Genomic DNA, 16997 nt, shown 5'->3' with positions numbered 1-16997 from the left:
ATACTTACTTATTATACATACACAATAAAAACTAGAATTACAAAACACAAATAAATGATATTCCCAAAATTGTTGGGAGGGGATAAACCAAAATGAGGAAGTTATCTGCCTCTTAAAATGTGTTAAAGATGTTAAATGCCAGTTAAGAATTCACTCATTTCAAATTCCATTTCAAGTGTTGTTTTCCCTCCTACACTTGGCAAGAAAACTCCATGCACATAGAAAATTATAATTTCAAAAGTTGGATGGGTATTTTGGGTTTGAGGGAGGAGTGGGTCATTTATTTGTTTTAAGACCATGAAGTAACACAAGGAAAGAAGTAGCATGCATGACTACAGAAATTAACAAGCACTACTCAATTGTTCCAGCTTCTGTTTGTTTTCACCTTGCATAAAGCAGGGAAGCCACCAGCACGCTCCATCTGCTGTCAGAGGAGCTGCCCCTGCATAGATAAGGGGCAAAAAAACATGCAGTCTTTGGGAGGCCAAGGAAACAAGATATTATGTAGTTTAATAAGCATGCTTGAAGTCATTCTGAAGTCATCAAAACTGCCTCTTCACTGCAACCAAGAACAGGCCAAATCATGGAATATTTTCCACATAACTAATATATGTACCTCTTAAATCAGAATGGTCCCTTTCCAACTGACAAATATCTGACAGAAGAGTGTGGGAGGTGTTCATATTACTACATTTCACAGCAATAAATCAAAGGAAGAATGTGGGAACATTACATCTGGCAAAATCCTTATTTTTATTTATTTGTTCTCTTAATTTATATGTTAGAGTCAGCCATAAGGACTGTTATCAGTTAAAAACAATTTAACAATTATTATTAAGAAAACCTTGAAAACCAAAGATATAGTTATGCTAATGGCATAAGCCAAAGGAGAAAAGAATAAGCTAAGAAAAAGTTTAAAAATTCACACACAGAGTAACCACAAGTAAAATATAATTTTATAGTCAACAGGTGCTCTCACCTGTGCCATATACAATTCTTCTAGTTCAAGCAATTTCATTTTAGTATAAAAGCTGCCTTTTAAGTTAAACATTTCACTGAAGTCAGGGTATATATCCAGTAAGACGGATAGCTGTTTCTGGAAAAGCAAAACGTCATTATCTACCAAGCTGTGTTTCAAACATTTGATTAAGTGTGACTATCCGGAACATAATGTTCAAAAAGAGAGTCTTCAAAAAATATTTTCATATGACTTAGCTATTGCTTTTCTCCTTAGCAGAAGCATTTTTAACATTTCAATCCAAATGCAGCCAACAAAAAAACCTACCAAAACCACCCATGTTCCATAACAGAAGTATGCTAAATGAAATTATCTGCACAAATTATTCAACAGGGAAACTGAGAGCAGAGGAGGCAAGTGAGAAACATACAGCCTCCATTGCAAAGACTATCTGGTTATACGTTCTTTGGCTTCACTTTTAAATAAAAGCACTATTTAACCTTTCACTCCACAGTTTCTTTGTGATACAGCACACCTTAAACAGTTACTAAAACAGCTGTGATTCAAACCTACTCCTACTCTACTCAATCAGAAATGACAAAACACATTCGCTTCCTCAACATTTCAGAATTTGCATTTCGGCTTCAGCTGAAGACACCATCCATGTCTGTAACCATTTGCATCAATATCCATGCTATTTGCACAAGAAAAACTTGTAACATAAAGTTGAACATAAAAAAGTACAGGGAAAAGCTACACCTTGGCAAGGTTGATCCAAGTGCTGCAGCAATGATAGAGCACCACACCTCCACTGCAGATGCCAACACAAATGCCGTGTCATGGCTGGTCAAAGCCAAGCACTTTTACTTCTCAAGGTAAAGAGAAAATTTTCTATTTAGTCTACTACAACTGCATTGAGACTAAAATCATAACATTTTTTAGTACTCAATGCAGCACTAAATACCCACATTCCTAAGTGGGATTGCTAAGCAGAAACATTGATAGAAAATGTGATAATTAAATATACAATGAACAACTCAGGCAGAGCCCAGCAGCCATGGCTGAGCTGAGGTTGAAAGAGAAGAGCATCCATCACCTCTGGCTAATGACCTTTGTTCATCTCTCCCCCTCTCAGCCTAGTTCTGACTAATGCCTATTTTTCCACAGTTAATATTGAAGAAGTTAAAAAGCATATTGTCCTGTCAATGTTTCACACACAGTAACTTCAACACTGACCTCTAAAGTATCACCAGATACACCTGAATTCCCCAGAAAGACTAATTAAGCTTTTACTCAGTCTTTATGTAATACCAGTTATCTGGATCTCTCATGATATTCCAGAACACTGCCTTTAGACCTATACATTCATTCAACTTACTGTATAAAGTGGGGGAGGGAAAAAATTACCACCAGGAACTGCTACACAGACCCAGGAAACAAAGCAGGACAATAATGGATAAGGGAGTTGGTCAGTATGACCCAAGAACTCCATAAAAATTTCCTGTGAACTAGATATTATTTTTCTACTTAATTTGTAAAGAACTCATTGTAACACGACAGAAAACATTTTTGGAAAATATCTCATCGTAACAGCCTTTTGTTTAGGAATAAGATTTATTCCTAAAGACAGTCAATGCACTTCTTGATGTGTGGGATGAGAGAACTTCACGTGAAAATAAAATAAAATAAAAACAACACACAAAACCCCCGAGCCTTTAGAAAGAACTGAGATTTTCAGATTTCAAGGACAAATACTTTGAGATTTCAAAGTAACACTGCAGCAGCAGCCTGTTTCATCAATATGCTCTGAAAAGAATGCTATGAAACCTTTAGAGAAGCCTAAATTAGCAGGCAGAAGATTTCCTTTCCACATGCAACACAGTTGAAATCCTGAGGTCTATCTCCATGGATTAGAAGTACAACCAGCCACAAAAGGATGCTTACTTGCCTTAAAATCCCATTGTACTTCTTCATTGCCATAACTTTTGGAAGTTAAATTTTATCAAAATACTGTTATTTCAACAATTGCAATGCACACGTCTGTTAGGTTTCCTTTCCTTCACCCAGGCAATGAGCTACACTCATTAATACAGGCAATGATAAATAAATGGCTGTTTAGTTCTGAGTGTCTTACACAGATAAACACTGCAATCAGTTCTTTTGGTCTCCTTTAACTCCCATCTGACTGCAGTAATGCAAAATCTACCTGCATTGGTATTAATGACCACAAACATAAGCACATCTGGTTTAAATGAAAAAAAAAAAAATCTTACTTTTCCAGTTTAATTGGTTAAAAAAATTCCACTCACTCCTTCACATGCCAGGTGTGACATACCTTACTTACAGTAAGGTATTTTACATGACCAGGGTTCAAATGACATAACACAGAACTACTGCCAGGCATTTCTAGTACCCACAGTCACAGTTTATTACAAATCACAGCAAAGAACAAATGCTCAAAGACTTCCTCATGAAATTAAGCATCCATGAAATTCACTACAAATCTGTATTAGAAAGCACTCAGTATGAGTGGTACTGTCACTTTTTGGATAAAACAGATTGCTTTATCCAAAGACTGGTGTTAGGAATGTTATTACAGATCGTGTAGATTTTTTTCTAAATGGAAAAAATAATTAAAGGAATAGTTAAATTTATACTTTTATAACACATTTTATAACTCAATCCTTTGAGTTAGAGAAATTTGATACTCTTGAAGGTAAATAATTTGTTTCTTAGAAATATTTGCCTCAAAAATCTCACTTTGAATGTCAAAAATTTTAAGTCTTACCACTTTTTATCCTAAATAGTGATTCTATCTTCTATAAACACTAGGTGTCATTTTCCAAAGATAGGATTACAGCTATATCAAAATATAGCTTTATATCAATATCAAAAATATATATTTTTTTAAATTTTTGAATCCAACTATTTCAGAACACAGTCTAAATCACAAAATTTGATGCTATACTTTGAAGCTATAACCAAATGGCAAATGCAAAGCTCATATTATTTGTAAAATATATGGAGATTTACAAAGGTAGAGATTAGATAGTATTAACATCTTAAAATTCTTATAAATGACAGCAAGTATAATGTTTCGTTTTCCATTTACTTTTTTTTAAACCCCAGAGAAAATATCTTAACAGTAAACACCCCTAAATATTGTCTTAATGTACTTAAGATAAGAATACTTACTGCCAGGCATTGTTAATCAAGGATCCGTCTTCAATTTTGCAAAAGCATAAGAAACTCTGAAGGAAACAAACAAAAAACCGAAGTCAAGACTATAGCTTAAGACAATTTACATCCAAATATGCTCAGTAATTCATGCAGAATGAGCATTCTTCAGCTCCAATACCAAAGGGGCTGTTACCACAGAAATCCAGATATCCTCTTAGCTGACCAGACTAGATGTAGATTTTGCCTGTTCCTGAAATGCAGTCATTCTGCTCTTGCCTTTGATGCTGGAGTAAACATTTTTCTGTTGTGTATTGTGACCTTCCCAAGTGCCACTGTTTAGGATGATAAATCCTGAACATCTCACAGGATGCTTCCACTTCAGCTCTAAACCACAGCACTTCCCTGTTAAAATGCCTGAAAGAGGTTTATGTTCAACACTATTAAAAACAATTGAAAAACCTGTGTGGCACTTTCTAGGGCATTTTTCTCCCAGTATCAAAAAAGGCAGATTTTAGATCAGAGTACAACCTCCTATACACAATAGCTACTCAAAGGATTTTTGATGCAATTAAATAGATTCATAAAATGAACTCATCTGAAGTTACAACAATCTATTTTGGATATAAAAGTAGCCAAATCTACTGTTCCTTTAATTAGCACTAAAATGCAAATTATTTGGAGATTTTTCTGTATTAAAGCAGTGCATTTTGCTTTTAATAATTGCCAAATGCAAATTCCCCATAAATGTACTTTTCCACAAGTAAGAACAAAATCTCAGTTAACGATACTGAGTGTTGCTTTCTTCAAAAATAAAATAAATTTTTAAATAAAAGATATTCAGCTAATAATTGTATGTATACATACACCAAAAAATTTTAATTCCATGGATGGAGAATGTGAGAATAAATATTTCATTTGGTCAACATATGTTTTAATGACCACATATTAAAACAATGCTCATAGTTGCTAAAAATAAACTTTATTCTCATATATGCATTTCAGTCAAAGGTTCCAATTTGCTGACAGCAACTGGGATTAAAAATAGTACTTCAAAGTAAGTTATTTAAAATATCCCATCTATTAGAAAGCTGTAGGTCCCTCTCCAAGGGCAGCATGAGAAGCAATGTAATTTTGTAAAAGGAAATGTGCTGCGGATTGTCACGTCCAACAGACACATGAAGAAGCAAAATCTCTGCTTCAGAATGTAGTTATGGACCTAACTGAAACATTACAGAAAACAGATTTACTGACATAAAAAAAAAAAAAAAATGCAGAGAACCTGGTGAGAGTTTCAGGGAGTCTAGTGCCAGAGACTCAGGAGTGTTTCACTGACCATCTCCAGCAATCAGGAATTCAATACATTTTCCTAAAACACAAGCACTGCTGTCAACTCACTTTTACAAGATTTTTAGAAGAGTTTTCTGTAGAAATTGCTAGAAAAGTTGTATCAACTAAGACATATAGAAAATATCTGTTTTAAAATAATTCACTGGGTTTTTAGTAATTTTATGATCTGTAACAGAACCAAAAATTCAACATGGAGGTGGCCTGGCCTCTACATGCAGAACAAAGCACAAAATTTCCTCTCCATAGTCTTCCATCACTGCCTCACTTGGCCTAGGACAAAATTTAATCCACAGATGCTGTCACCTGTTACAGCAGAACAGAACTAAAGCAAACCAAGAAGCTTCCCACTATGAGTATGCTCAGCTATTTGTCACTGAGCTAAAATTTTAGCTAACAAAAGAGGGAAAATCCCCCCACAGAATTTGATGAAGTACAACTTAGCTAATTAAAAGAGAGCTGTGGAAAATCATGTGATACCATTTAGTTTCCTAGCCTAACACTTGCTGTTTAACATATTCCATGTCAATTTGTGACATGTGACAGATCACCAGATGCAACTACAGATATCAAATACTAGACACTGTTTTCTCCACCAAAGCAACTGACTTCTGGATGTTAGAAAGGCAAACAAAACCATACCTACTTTTCTGTGGAGTACTAAAAGTCATCATGTTTTTTCTAAGGATATAACAATAGTTCTAAATGTAATTATAATCAATTGCAAAGCTAGTGAATGTACCTTAAAAGACATAGGAACACTTGCATAACAAAAGTTCAGTTTTCTTTTGAGATGATTTTACACCATTTGGCTAGGAAACCCAATGTCAAATTATTGTTCATCAGAACATGGATAAAAATACATTTTCTTCCATTTTTTTTTCATTAAATAACCCAGGATCTGAAATTAAAGGATAGTTTATAAGCACAAAAATTTCTTATTATCACAAGATTCCAGAAATGGCACTGAAAGCCAAACAAAAAAGCAAAGATTGTTTTCCTGTACACCCTAATACAATGGACCTGTTTAAAACACCTAAAATGGAAAAAATTATATAACCTTGTACTACATGTAAAGAAAGAGAAGTCGGCATACCTGAGATTTTGTATTTTCTTCCAATAAGCCCTCTGTAATGTCATTATGTAATACCATAAATATTTAACTTGATTTTGAGTCTCCAAAATGAAATTGCCAGCTGGGCTCCTTTTCATTCCTCCAGCTTAAGCCAAATAAAGGCAGAGGCTTAAGCACCTCTCACACAGGCACAGGCATGAACTGAAAAATTAAAAATCCACTGCACATTTACTTTTTAGATCACTTAGTTCCTCACTCATATTTCCTCTTTGAAAAATTAATCAATGCCTTTAGCTTTGAAAGTAGGCAAAAGGCCAGTGCAATGCAAGATTAATAAATCACATGGTCATTCCTAAATACAGACTGTTAAGCTCCAACTATGATTCCCAGAACCCAAAAAATGCAATATAAAATGGATTTACATACCACAGTGTAATTCTGGGAAAGGATCTGACTTTAATCTGAACTACCTTTCTCAGCTGGAGAAGCAATGCCATGTATGAAGCTGGCTGAATTAATGAGACTATCCTGTTCTCTTACCCAAGACAGAATGCAACTACAAAAAACATGATTTGCTTTCACTTCAAAAAATTACATCTCTTCAAATTATTTAAAAATTGTGTGGTAACTTTACAAGGATTACTTCCTTATGGAGCTAGGCTGGGCAGTTAAAAGTCACTGACATTAACCAAAGCTGTTTCTAACATGTACTCTTTATAATTTAGATTTTATCATTATACTTGAATTGCCACCTCTGGTGAGTATTTTCACACCCCCTTCAACTTGCATGCAATATAAAATTTGTTAATTCTTTTCTACCGTACAAGTTTGGATTAGAAGTAGAGAGAAGTTAGTGTCCATCATGAACTGCAAACATTGGCAACATCTAAAAAATATGTTTAATCACAAACTGTATTTTCGTTACATTTTTGTATGGTTTTTTCCTGAATCAGGAATTAATCTCATTCTAGCTGTCTTTTTTAGACAAATATTAGAATTTTTATCAAAAGGCTTAAATAAAACCTATGGATAAGCCTTTAGGCCTATCAGCGCACTACAATCAAGATTTCAACTTCAAACCACCAGTTTCTCAAAGAAATTTTACCATATGTTTAAGAGCATTAACACTGAGTCTTCAAGCAAGATGTCCTGAAGTTACTTGAGAAAATATTTCAAAATATTTAGAATTAATTATAAACACTTTAGGAAGTAACTACTTTTAAAATCCCAAAGCCTTGGCTGTTAACTCTGGGTTTAGCTTACCTACTCAGCTTGCCCAGCAAACGTTGGTGCAGCTCAGCAAAGTTTAACAGCTGGGCAAGCACACTGGGATTTGATATAGCAACTAAAACTCTGGTTTAAAGTTATAGGCTTTCCCACAAGTCCTACAACAGCATAGAGACAATGCACACCGCAGTATTTTCTTCCTTGTATCTCAGCTCAAAGGACCACGGGATACCTTTCCAGATGTATCCAAAAAGAGACGTTGTACTACGGTTTTCAGTAACAGGATTTGTGAACCCACACCTCAGTTACCTAAAGCACGGCTCCGTGATGCACAATTAACTTTAAAGATGAAGCCAAGAAAGCTCACAGTGTCAATCTGCATTGTGTTCGGTTAATATCTCGAGCAATAATTGACCTCCTGTCAATTTGCATTGTGTTCGGTTAATATCTCGCTGTCTTAAGGTCCATTTGAAGAAAACCTGCCGAGGGAACTCCCAAAGCCACAGCCCTGCGCGGTAAAAGCGGGGGGATCCGCTCGCTGTCCCGAGCTCCGCTGTCCCCGGAGCTCCCGTGGCGAGCAGACCCGTCCGGAGGGGGAGAGCCAGCCTGCCAGCCCTTCCGCCGGGACCAGCGCCCTCAGGGACACCCCGAGCCGCTGCCACGGCGGCTCCAGGCTGAGGCGATGCCCTGAGGCTTCTCCTCCCGCGCCAGCCTGGCGGCCCGAGCCTCCCGCCACTCCCTCAGCGCCCACCCCTCTGGCGCGTCCTCCTCGTTCCCAAGCGTGGAGAAGGGGAAAGAAGCGAGAGATCGCGACGAGGAGGCGACTGCGAGGGTGAACACGAGTGGCCGCACCAGTGCCCGGCTGCCCCAAACTCACCTCAGCCTCCCCTCCGGCTCGGTTTAGCAGCCGCCATCTTCACCCGCCCCCCCCGCCCACCCCGTTGAGTGCTCCGTAGCGCAGTGCACGCCGGGAGCTGTAGTTCTATCTGGAGTCGTTCCGTCTCCTGTTCCGCCCATCTCTCCCACACAGAGAGGACACCGAGGGGTCGCAGCGGACGAAGAAGCGCCCCGACTCGGCCCGGAGGGACAGTCCCGGGGCATGGGGCCGGCTGAGCCCCGCCAGGCGCGGGCCGGGCGGGCGGAGGCCGCCGAAGCGGACCACAACTCCCAGAGGCACTTGCGGCGTGGGCTCGCCGGCTCCTGGGGGCGGTGCTCCCCGACTCCCGTGCCCGCCCCGCGCCGTGAGGGCGGCTCGGTGCCGCGGGCGGGCGGTGGTGCCGGTGCCCGGTGGGTCCGGCCTGTGCGCGGCCCTGGACTCCTCTCAACCATGGACTGAAGGAAGGGGCAGGGGAGAGTGAGCGGTGCTGGACGCTCCCCTGAGGCCAGAGTTCAAACGCACCTACACAGACAGTGATGCCAAACCCCGGTGAAAATCAGTGAAGCCCAAGGCGGCACAATCTCTTAATCTGTTTTCCTTGAAATAATACTGCCAGCTTCCAAACCTGATGTCTTTGACGCCAGATTTTCCAGACAAGCAAGGGGAAAGCAGAAGTCTTTAATAGAATCGTTAAGATTGAGAAAGACCTCCCAAGATCAATGAACCCAACCTATAACCTTTTCAAGCAGACCATGGCACTGGGTGGCAAGTCCAGTGGTTGAACAGCACCACCTCCCTGGGCACCCTTTCCCAATGCTTAACCACCTTTTCAGTGAAGAAAGTTTTTCTGATGTCCAACTTGAACCTCCCCTGATGCAACTTAAGGCCATTTTCTCTTGTCCTGTTTCTTTTTGCCTGGAGAAAGTGACTGACCTCCACCTGGACACAACATACTTTCAGGCAGTTGTCGAGGTCAAGAAGATCCCCCTGAGTGTCCTTTCTCCAGGCTAAAAACTCCGAGCTCCCTCAGCCGCTCCTTATCAGGTGTGTTTTCCAGCCCCTTCCCCAGCACTGCTGTCCTATTCTGGATATACTGCAGCACCTCAAATGTCATTTTTTTGTCATGAGGAGCTGACAACTGAACACAGGAGTTGAGGTGTGGCCTCACCAGTGCTCAGTACAGTGTTCTCACACTATTGCTGATACAGGCCAGATGCCACCGACCTTTTTGGCCACCTGAGCAAACAGTGGCTCATGTTCAGCCACTGTTGACCAGCACTCCCAGGGCCTTTTTCACCAGCATCTTTCCAGCCACTCTTCCCCGAGCCTGCAGTGCTGCATGCAGCTGTTGTGACCCAAGTGCAGCACCTGGCACTTTGCCTTGATGAACCTCATACATTGGTCTTGGCCCATCAATCCAGCCTATAGCCCTAAAAGCCCATTTCCTGTTGTAGTAGTTCCTTCTAAAGGAGAACATGTCAATCCATTTGAGTTTATATCTTTCAGTGACTTGAGTTCTGTTTGTGTTGCATCTGTTAAAAACTAGCATTTTATTTTCTTATGCTTTTGAAACTACTTGAAATTTTACTTTCACCAATAGTAGAAACAGGATCAGTGTTTCACTTGTGTTCCTTGAAAATTATCCCTAAAAATGTGAAACTGAGGAAGTGAGATGTCTACACGTCTCACAGTTTTCAGCAGTATCCAAAACATGTTAATTCACGGAAATTGGACAGACTAACATGTGGGTGCAACTGAGCAAGTTAAAGGCTTCTTATTCATTTATATAATTTCTGAAATATAGTTTATGGCTTTGAACTCTTGGGGCCAAACATAATGAAAGTGATAAGACACAGTGAACATTCAGCCTTCCATAAATATGTGTATTGAGTTACTGTCTGCAAAACAGAACATATTGGCATTAGAAGCCAATTTCTTAAGGTTTCTGCCAACAACAGTCAGAACTACATAGAACTACATTTGCCCTTTGTCCTTTTAGTACAGCTGGTGATAATAATCCTCCTCATTTTCTGAAACCTAGAGGAAAGTTTTAATTTTTTTTCATCAGCCAAAAATTCAAATGCATTATTATGGTCTTAACTCATGCCAGATGCAGCTTTAGTTCAAAGATCATCCTTCTAACCATCAGCTACAGGCAGTCTTCTCTCTTTACTGAAGTGTTTCATTCCAACTATTTGTCTCATTTTTCTTTCCTCTGTGCATAAGGGCACGAGGCTCCAATGTTCTCGTCATGACATATGGTTTCAGCTAGTGCAATTGCTAGATCTTACTAGTTGTCTAAACAAAACAAGCAGCAAGCCAGGTTGGAGCCACTGCTCAGAGATATTAAATGTAACACTATGAGTAGCATCCTGATTTCTGTAAAACAGTTTAAAACCAGTTTAAGTTGCCTGACATTATAGTTACTCTTTCTGTGATGAATACTCTTTATTCTCTGAGGGTTTTCAAAATGTTTTCCCCCATTTTTATTGTTTTTAACACATCTGTGTATATGGAGTAGCCCTACAAAGCTCAAATAAGAGAATAACTACAGTGTTGGGATTGAGGTTTGTTTGAAGACAGCTGATATGTTTCAAAGCAGGCTTCTTTTATTACATTATTACATAAACCATGTGGTATGTAATACTCAATAAAAGTCAATAAAGTCCTTAGCATAATTGTAGTGCTGTTGTTTAAAACAACTGTTTTCCTAATTCAGTTTCAAAACAGAGAAAACAGCTGTAGTCTATAAATATGTATGTGTTGATCTTTTTGGGCTTCCTTATGTATTAAGTAATGGGTAACAAATTTAGTTCTGAATTACAAGAATTTTTAATTTTAGTGAGGACATCGGAAGATTATCCAGACACCTTTTTGTCCAACGTCAATTTTTCATTTACTGTCAATGAAAGATGGACCTTTGACCATATCTAAGCTGACAATCAAACTAGAAAAAGTTGAACTGCATACATAAAACACTGCTGCATGGGTAATTTGCAGCCAAACAATCTGGTTTTACACCCCCCCATCCCAAGCCCATCAAAGTGGACTGGCCAGTTTTGCTTGAATATCTCCTAAATCTGCTGGAACAACAATTTGTACACATGCTGGTCCACATACGCACAAAACTCCATGGCCCAAGTGACCTGCTTTTACAGTTCTTTAAAACGTGATGGTCATCATTTTGGAGCAGGTCCAATGGATGGCAACAGAAGTAATTGGAGAGAGCTGGGCCTGTTCAGCCTTGGGAAGAGACAGCTGAGAGGGGATCTCATCAATGTCTGTCAGTGTCTGTAGGGAGGTGTCAGAGGATGGACCAGGCTCTGGTCATTGGTGCCCAGCAATAGGACAAGAGGCAATGGACAGAAACTGATGCCCAGGAAGTTCCACCTGAATATGAGGAAGAACTTCTTTGCTGTATGGGTGATTGAGTACTGGAACAGTTTGTCCAGAGAGTTTGTGAAGTCTCCCTTACTGAAGATATTCAAGAACCATCTGAATATAATCCTTTGCCATGTGCTATGGGATGACCCTGCCTAAGCAGGGAAGTTGGACCAGATGACCCACTGTGGTCCCTTCCAGCCTTATCCATTCTGTTATTCTATGATTATTATATTAGCAGAACTTTTAGAACTTTCACTTGATAAGTATCTGAAGTGTGAGACTGAAACATCTTGTTCAGCAGCCAATAATAAAATGTGAATTGCATGAGTAATTTGGCAGCAGCAGTTCTACGTTTTCTGATTGACCTAAGACTGCAATCAAATGTTCAGTATTTACAGCAAGCAGCAAAAAAGTACTTCAGTTTGAAGTGCTCATGGAGGTTCAAAGGGTATCAGGAATGATTAGTTTGCCTTAAATGGTCTAAGAGAATGAGCTCTTCAATAAGTTTTACAGAAAAAATACCCTAAGAAATTTGTGTACTCCAACAACAATACAATGCAGGAATAATAGAAAGCTGATGATGCTTTTATACCTGTGTAAGAAGGATACTGTTGATTGTAAAATGTTGCAGATAAAGAGATAAGGAAATGTTCAGTACTCATTCACAGAAATGAATAATGCCTGGATTAGTGAACATTAATAATCTAGTTGCTGAACAGTTATAATCCATTATAACATTAATTTCAGCTTTCAATTGTGAAAAAACAGGAGTTTTCATAGCAATGACTCCATTGCTTGCTCAGCCACCACTAAAGAAAGCCACTCACAGGCATTTCATGGAATGAAAATGAAATGTTATAAGTATATAATGAGACACCAAATAATAATTTTGTTAATATGTGGGTTTTGTCATATTTTTCCAACCTTGCATTTTTATGGTTGATTCTACAAATGGGTGGCAACTACAACATTTTATTACCATCCAAATGTAGCTGATGATATGTTTCTAGCAGCTTCATGTAGCCAGTGCAAAAGTCTAATGGGGAATAGAGGCTGATAGAGGTTGTTGTGGCCGGAATGAAGTCACGCTACCTCCGAGTGCCGCTATGCTGGATGTGTTGGAATTCCAATATTAGCAGGAGTCAAAGGCAGCCAAATGGTGCCACAATTGATATCACTGATGCATTTTTCTCAGTCACTCTGGCAACAGAGTGCAGGCCACAGTTTGCTTTTGCTTGTAGGAGTGTCCAGTATACCTGGAATTGACTGCCCTATGGGTGGAAACACAGCCAACCATCTGTCATGGACTGATCCAGACTGCACAGGAAAAGGGTGGAGCTTCAGAACACCTGCAATACATTGATGATATCATTGTGTGGGGCAATACAGCAGAAGAAATTTTTGAGAAAGGAAAGAAAAAAAAAAAAACAAGTTCAACTGAAAGCTGGTCTTGCCACAAAACAAAGTAAGCTAAAGGGACCTGCACAGGTGCGGCAGGACTCTCCTCCCTACCACAGAAGATCTTATCTGTTCTATCAGCAGGTGTGACAGCTCTGGGCATTCTCACCCTCACATGACTTGGTGAGATAACCCAGGCTGGACATTTGTCCAGTAGGGAGTTATCTCTGATGCCAGAGGTGGAATTCCCAGCTGACAAACATCTGGCCTTGAGAACAAGATGTAGGGAGATAAGCTAGAATTTCTAGCATTTCAAGACTGACAAGACTGACGGACACTTCACTTTACAAACTATAAAAGTCACACAAAACTTTCACAAAATCAGAAGTCTCCTACACACACCCTGGAAATGTGTAGGGCTTTTCCCCGAAGTTTGGATGTAAACTTTGTGGTTACTTCCCTGGAAATTGAGTGAAAGGATTCTATGTGTATTCTATATGTATTCTCCATCATCAATTTGGTGGTAACTTTTTTGTCATGCACTGTATTTTTTATCTACTCATAGTTATTTTTGTTTTATCCTGCTTAGTAAGTATTCTGGTTAAAATCTTATATCTTGTTAACCTTGTGTGTATTCAATAAATAATTCATTTTATAGTAGACCTAATCAGCCATTCTTAAGAACTTGCAAGCAAGAGCAATCCGGGTGCAGGCTGCATCAAATAGAGCTATTGCCAGAAATCTGAGTCAAAGGCAGGACCTGTCTAAGCTTTCACTCCCTTTGTAACAATGAGAGATCGAGTTCTTGGGAGAAAAATGGCAGGATGGATGCAATCGTGTGCAATGGAAGTGGTTAACAAAATAGCTGCTATGTCCCCACTGGCTAACAGGAAGGAAACACAAGCTTTCCTAGGCCTAGTGGAGCTTGAGAGAATGCACATTCCAGGTTATAGTCAGCTTGTTGGCCCCTTTATCAAGTGAACCAGAAGAAGAAATATTTCAAGCAGGAGGAGGCCTTTGAGCAGATCAAACAGGAAACAGCTCTTGGGCCCATATTGACAGGACTAGCCATGCAGAATATCCTCTACACTGCAGCAGGGGAGCAGGGTGTCACCTGGAGCCTCTGGCAAAGTGTACTACTTTGAAAGCTATTGATTTTTTGAGGTTGGGATTGAATGCACTTGAGATGGTATTTTGTGTTTGGACTTAGGTGTTTATTATTTTTTATTTATGTTACAGTCTCACTACTCTGAGTTTGGCAGCTTTTTCATTAGTAAGGCACAAAATGGCTAACTAACTCTTGCTTTAAGGTCTTTTAAAACTAAACTATCTGATTAAGAAAGGACACTTAGATTATTTTCTCTTTTAACTTAATAACTGATCTCCTGAAGTCCGCAATGTGGACTTTTTTGTCTAATCACAAAACGTTGCTTAAATCTATGAAGAAGGAAGAAGAAGGTAAAGAAGAACAACCTGCCTCCACCCTAAAACCTCCATCTTGCTTCATATTTATTTCTACATTTTAAAATCCTAAACTCTAAGTTTTCTATTTTGTGATATTACAGATTTTTAACTAACTATACACTCATAATTTTAGTGATATTAATTAGTTTTAAAAGTTTGTTCTATGACTTTAGGTCAAATGCAGTGTTCTCTTGTGGGTCTGTGTCTTCAAGCACAGAAAGTTTAAAATTTTTAGTATTTAGTATCCTAACAGAAAGTAAACCAGTTGGGAGATCCCAAGTCAGAACTACAATTTAATAGGAAAATTAAAGTAAATGCAATAGTACAAAACAGTAACAGAGTCAGAATACAACCTGACAACCCTGTCAGTCAGAGTGTTGGTAGCAGTCCAGTTTAATGGTGTCTGCAATTGTCTTGGGGATACAGATGTGGTTCTGTTGAAGCAGTGATCCTGTAGAAGGGTGTGGTCTGCCTCTGAAGGTCCAGTGGTGGCGTAGATGGGCCTGGTCTTCCTCTGGGAATCCAGTGGATAAGGCTGCTTGTGGTGTTCCAAGTCTCAGGATATATCCAGGTAGGAATGCTTGGTTCCTCCCCCTGGGTGGAGCATCTCACAATGGGAAGATGTAATCTTATGAGTCATACAGTGAGATTTGATGGCCCATTAACAGAAGGTATCTCCCTCAGAGGGAGTTATGAGGGATGGGTCATGGAAGAGATAGGGAAGAGAACACTGCCCCACCTGGTTTTATGGTGGTAGATGGTGGTAGAATACGTTTTGGTTACATGTTACATCGTAAGCTAAGACACAGAGGACCTCAGGGGAAAGCCGAGGTCACTCCAAGAAGCTAGAGTTATCAAGGATCAGAAGCCCACTGTACTCCAAGTCATCGATCTGGAGGGGTGAAGGAAGCCCATGAAATGGCACAATAATCTTTATCTGTGAAAGGATGCAGGATAAAGGGTAATGAAAATCTGTGTCAGGTATGGAGATGGTTTAGGGACGTACTTTAAATTGTGTATGGGTAAGAATGGATTCCAGTAATGACAAATAAATAGAATGGAACACTTGGAAGATATATAAATTATGTGGGATTTCAGTATGACTCAAATGGTATGGAATAGGGGAAGGAGACTGTATTGGGTCTGACTGAGGTAGAGTTCATTTTTCCTTAGCAGCCCTCTCGGTGCTGTGCTTTGCACTGGTAGCTGGAGGGGTGTTGATAACACACGAGTGTTTTGGCTGCTGCTGAGCAGTGCTGGCACATCAGCTGTGCTGTCTCTCTAACATTCCTTCTCTGCTCCCCTGTCAAGGGGCTGGGAGTGGGCAAGATCCTGGGAGGGAATACAAGCAGACCAGCTGATGCAAATTATCCAAAGGGATATTCCGTACCATATGGAATCACCTCAGATATAAAAGCTAAGGCAGGGAAGAGGAGTGGGGGGCATTTGTTATTTAACAATGTCTGCCTTCCAGAGCAACTACTCCACGTGTTGAAGTTCTGCTTCCTGGGAAGTGGCTGAACATTGATCACCAATAGGAAGAAGAGGTCAATTTTTGTTTCCCTTTGCTTATGCACTCACAGACCCTAAACTGCCTTATCTCAACTTAGTAGTTGTTTTCCATCTTATTTTTCTCTCTCCTGTCCTACTGGGGAGTGATAGAGCAGCTTGGTGAGCACCTGGCATCCAGCCAAGGTCAACCCATTACAGCTTTGTTAAACTGCAGAGATAAAGTCCCCAGGGCTTGTGTTAGCACTTTCACTCTGTCATTGTTAGTTTTGTCAGGAGCCATGGTGGATGCAAAGGGACGATATTAACCAGCCGTAAAAAGCAAAGCAGAGAGTTCATGCCAATTCCGCACCCCAGACCATCCAGCAGTTCCTGGCTGATATCAGGTTTTTTTCCCCAGTTTCATCTCAAGTGAGAGTTCTCAGTGACAGCTCTGCTCACTGGGATGACATCTGTTAGAGGGACAGCAAAAATAGATTGGAATGACTACATTTTTTTTTAAATTCCCAGGAAGAGCTGAGCAGCCACTGACAGAAAAGTCTCACAGATGTCTTAAAGCAAAAATCTTAAAATTGCAGCCC

At 39.7% G+C, this 16997-nt stretch overlaps 1 protein-coding gene across 4 annotated transcripts in view; it reads right to left on the bottom strand.

Moving 5' to 3' along the window:
- Nucleotides 1-8710, bottom strand: part of EFR3A (EFR3 homolog A) — a 77550-nt gene extending 68840 nt beyond the window's left edge. For 3 of the 4 annotated variants that reach the window (XM_053985948.1, XM_053985929.1, XM_053985938.1), the window contains exons 1-2: nucleotides 8662-8710; nucleotides 4154-4209 (exon numbers count right to left, since the gene is read on the bottom strand). Coding sequence is in view for 1 of the 4 variants with exons in the window: in XM_053985938.1 (XP_053841913.1) it covers nucleotides 4154-4163 (10 nt within the window). In the remaining 3 variants the exon portion in view is untranslated. The remainder of the gene's footprint in view (nucleotides 1-4153; nucleotides 4210-8661) is intronic. The other variant, XM_053985958.1, reaches the window with a different exon arrangement.
- Nucleotides 8711-16997: the final 8287 nt, after the last annotated feature.

The sequence above is a fragment of the Vidua macroura genome, chromosome 1 (assembly GCF_024509145.1).
Source record: "Vidua macroura isolate BioBank_ID:100142 chromosome 1, ASM2450914v1, whole genome shotgun sequence".
Classification (NCBI taxonomy): Eukaryota; Metazoa; Chordata; class Aves; order Passeriformes; family Viduidae; genus Vidua; species Vidua macroura.
This window is presented reverse-complemented; position numbering and strand designations above follow the sequence as displayed.